Source organism: Triticum aestivum, chromosome 3D (assembly GCF_018294505.1).
Source record: "Triticum aestivum cultivar Chinese Spring chromosome 3D, IWGSC CS RefSeq v2.1, whole genome shotgun sequence".
NCBI classification, from domain to species: Eukaryota; Viridiplantae; Streptophyta; class Magnoliopsida; order Poales; family Poaceae; genus Triticum; species Triticum aestivum.
Window position 1 is genome coordinate 160,169,338 of NC_057802.1, and position 3,813 is coordinate 160,173,150.

Consider the following 3,813-nt stretch of genomic DNA (forward strand, 5'->3'; position numbering starts at 1 on the left):
GGCTATGGAGAGAGTGAAGAGAAAAAAGGTGGTAGGTTTTGGCTAAGGGGTTTTGCTAGGGATTTTGGTCTTTTATGAAAAACTACTTGTGAGGTAGAATATGAGCAAGCCTTAAACCTACAACTCGGATCCCCTCTTAATAGTGCGGGATTCCTATTACTCAAGAAATGTATAAAAGAGCATGATACTTCGTCTTTGTTTGCTCCTTTCCTCATTGATTAATTGCTTGAGTAATATCTCATATGATGTGATCATGATGCACAATACAAAACCAGAGGACTGATGACCTGTGTATATACTTAGCAAACAAGGTTAGTCCCCTATATGTAAATTTGTCATCAACATCAAAAACATTCTTAAGAGCAAGATTACACTTTCAACTGTGACTGTCAACCTCATTCGGTTTGGAGGATTTCTATAGGAAAAACGTAGGAACAAGGATTCCATAGGAAAAATTCCTATAGATGCATTCGGTTTGTAGGAAACGTGTATAGGAATTTCATAGGAATACTATTCATTTCCTGTGTTTTTGGAGGAATCTACACATCCACTCAAATCTCATTTTGTGCGTAGGAACGAGGCAAGACATTTCCTTAGGATGGCAAGTGTCATCCTATCAAATTCCTATATTACTCTTAATTCGTACATTTTGATTTCCTCCAAACCTAATGAGGCCTAACCTGTTCCGTTCCCAGCTATAATGAAAAAGCAGGGTGAAGTTCGCCTGTTCATCTGAAAAACGATACGTACCAATTTATTTATCACATTGTATAGACTGATACACGATCACAAGTCTTTCATGCTATAATCTCAACCTATCTTAATCTCGTCAGAGCTCGCAGAGAGCTCGTGACAGAATAGAGAGTTCGCTTGGATCACAAGTCGAAGTACCTACCAGCTAGTACTACACATTGTACACGTGAATTTGATTTGTTTAGTGTTAGATCAAAAGTATGCCGCTATGCTCGATTTGAGCAGGCATCTTTCCGGCTCCCGGACGATATAAATCTCATCTCCGACAGCACCTTGATACAGATCCTGGTTCCTGTGCCATTTCCAGAGAGCGTACGTCTCATTCTTCACCTGCACCAACAAAATTCGTCTCGTCAGTCATTGTTCAGAATTGTAATGTACAGTAGTAGTTAGCTCCAATCTTTTTTTCCCTTGGGAGCAGCACGTTACCTCAAGAATGCCGTGGCCGAAGCTGCTCTCCCGGTAGGCGCTGTAGTCCGGCTGCCGGTCCCAGCAGAAGCTGCCGGCGGCCGGGCCGGACGTGAAGTTGAAGGCGCAGAAGCCGCCCATGAAGTCGTCAGGCGTGGACAGTGGCTCCGGGCAGCGCCCTGGGTCGTCGGCGTGGGTGGTGGCCATCTTCTCGCGGTTCCCGCCGTCGCCCACCGAGATGTGCACGGCGCCGCACGGGTCCAGCGTGTAGTTGAACACCCGGTTTGAGCGCTCGTACGCGTGCACCTGCCAGAGATCACACAAGTCACTCTTACCTGCTTGCTAATTAAAGTTCAGACTTCAGAGATAAGGCAGAACATACATGGCCCGTGAAGACGATGTCGAGGCCGTAGGAGTAGAGCAGCTCCTCCATGGCCACTCTCATGCACTCCGCCTCCCTGTAGTGAGCCTTGTAGGTGCTGTACCACGGCGCGTGCCAGCCCGCGACCAGCCATGGGGTCACCGATCTGTCCACCTTTGCCAGGTCCTTCTCCAGCCATCTGTACTGCTCCCCTGAATTTGTTCGTTGTGCGCAAGAATCAGTCCACCAAATTTCAACTTCCTTGCTTCCCATGACCAAAGTTTCAGAGTAGTATGTCACTGCCAGATTGAATTGTGTTACGTACCTGATTTGCTGTAGTCAGCGTACGCAGCGAGCATGATGAAATGGATGCCGCCGGCGTCGAACGAGTAGTAGAAGGGGGAGAAGGACTCGCTCTCCATCGACGGGAACGCGAACCGCGCGCTGTAAGCCGCGAACGTCTTGTTGCCGATCTGCTGCTCGATCTCATGGTTCCCTTCGACCACCATCATCGGCGTGCTCGACGTCACGGGCTCCATGTACCTTCCCCAGTAATCCCAGCGCGGCTGGTACGTCTCGTGGATGGGCGTGGACTTGGCGAAGGAGCAGGAGTAGCAGTCCGTTCCGGTGCCGTTGGTCAGGTACAGGTTGGCGTAGCTCACGTCGCCGAGGAGGAGGACCAGGTCGGGCTGGTTGCTCGCCATGTGCTCCACGGTCGAGGTGGTGTTGTACGTGAGCCCGAGATCCCCGACCACGGCGATCCTCCCCGGGTAGCTCCGCGGCCCGACGTCCGGCATCGTTCGGAACGCGTGCACGGCGCTCATCGCCCCCGGGATGGCCGGGTCGCCGCACTGGTAGTAGTACTTCGTCCCAGGCTCCAGCCCTGCATTGCGGCGAGAATTTCAGTCCCGCGTTTGCTTTTCTGGTAGCTGTAAAAACTGCATTTTTTTGTTTGTTTTTGGATTGTGGAGCAGGGGATCGACCTAGGATGCGGACGTGGTGGATGATGCCGGAGGTGTAGTTCTGGAGGCCCTCGAAGGGGTAGAGCTGGCTGTACACGAGCGCCTCGCCGGTGGCCTCGCGGGCCAAAGAATCGGCGGCGAGGCCGTAGCGCACGACGCTGCCGACCGTGCCGGGGTCCAGCGGCTTGACGGCGCCGCCCATCTGGAAATCCCCTGCGGAGCCAACAGCCAATGCCATCTCAGAACTCACTAAAAAAGTTTTACAGTCCAGTGAAATCAGCCTAATTACCTGTGATCCAGGAGACCCAGGCGGAGGTGGGAGCGGCGGAGAGCGCGACGGCGATCTGCTCGGGAGCCCAGCCTGTGACCCGGCGCTGCACCCGGGGGTCCGTGTCCGGCAGGTCCACCGCGTGGCCCCTGTCTTCCCGCAGCGGCACCGTCACCGGCCGCGACGGTCCCTCCAGCGTCGACGCCGGCTCAGCCGCCGCCGCCACCGCCGCCGCGAGCAGAAGCAGCGGCAGCGACCCCTTCCACATCCACATAGTCGTTTGGTGCCGCGGGCGTTCCCTCTTTCGTCGGGATCAAAAGGAGAGCAGTGCGAGGTGAGTGTTGGGTGAGATTGGCATGGAGAGAATTGGGACGATTTCAGAGCAAAATTTATAGGAATCGAGCAGAGAAGGATGGGAGTGAAGTCGAATCTGGTGATCTTCTTGCATTGTTTGGAATTGGCAGCTGGGTGACGTCCCGTCCGGCCGCCCACTTTGGAACAGCAAGGTTGCCTCGACATTGCTGCAAAAGTGGGCATCTTTCATGGTCACCGTCGAATATGCCTCCCCACCGCCGTCAGAACGGGTCCGTCCACGTGTGCTTCAAAACTTCCCTAACTTCCTTTCGGAAAAAGAAAGAAAACTTCCCTAACTGCAGGCCGGCATCATCTTCGTCTGTTTTCCGACCCGACGTCCAGAAGGGGAAAATTTGTCAAATGATTTTACTATATATCTACGGATGTAAAATCATTTGGGGTTCCTAATCGATCCCTTAAACCTAACTTCTAATTAGTTTATTTTTTAGGCATCAAGTTAAACTTCACTACTCATTTCATTTTTTAAATGATATCTTGGTCAGAAATTCATGATGGGTCGTACTACCATATGGTCACATTATTAAACTCATTAAGCGTCGGGAGAAGAGCAACCAATCAGCTATGCCACGTGGCGCAAGCTGGTTGACCGTGGTGAAAAAAATTTTGGCATATATTTTTTAGATGGAGATGAGTATTTTTTTTTAAATGTTTTTTTCTTAGATGGAGGTGAGCATCCCACGTATTTT

The 3,813-nt window shown here is 51.5% G+C and overlaps 1 protein-coding gene across 1 annotated transcript; it reads right to left on the minus strand.

The window, feature by feature from the left end:
• Positions 1-701: 701 nt before the first annotated feature.
• LOC123078027 (purple acid phosphatase 15) lies at positions 702-3,277 on the minus strand. The gene is made up of 6 exons (XM_044500411.1): positions 2,774-3,277; positions 2,506-2,697; positions 1,848-2,405; positions 1,544-1,734; positions 1,183-1,467; positions 702-1,083 (listed from the first exon to the last, which is right to left on the minus strand). The coding sequence occupies exons 1-6, from the start codon at positions 3,024-3,026 to the stop codon at positions 946-948; spliced, it is 1,617 nt and encodes a 538-aa protein (XP_044356346.1). The 5' UTR covers positions 3,027-3,277; the 3' UTR covers positions 702-945.
• Positions 3,278-3,813: the final 536 nt, after the last annotated feature.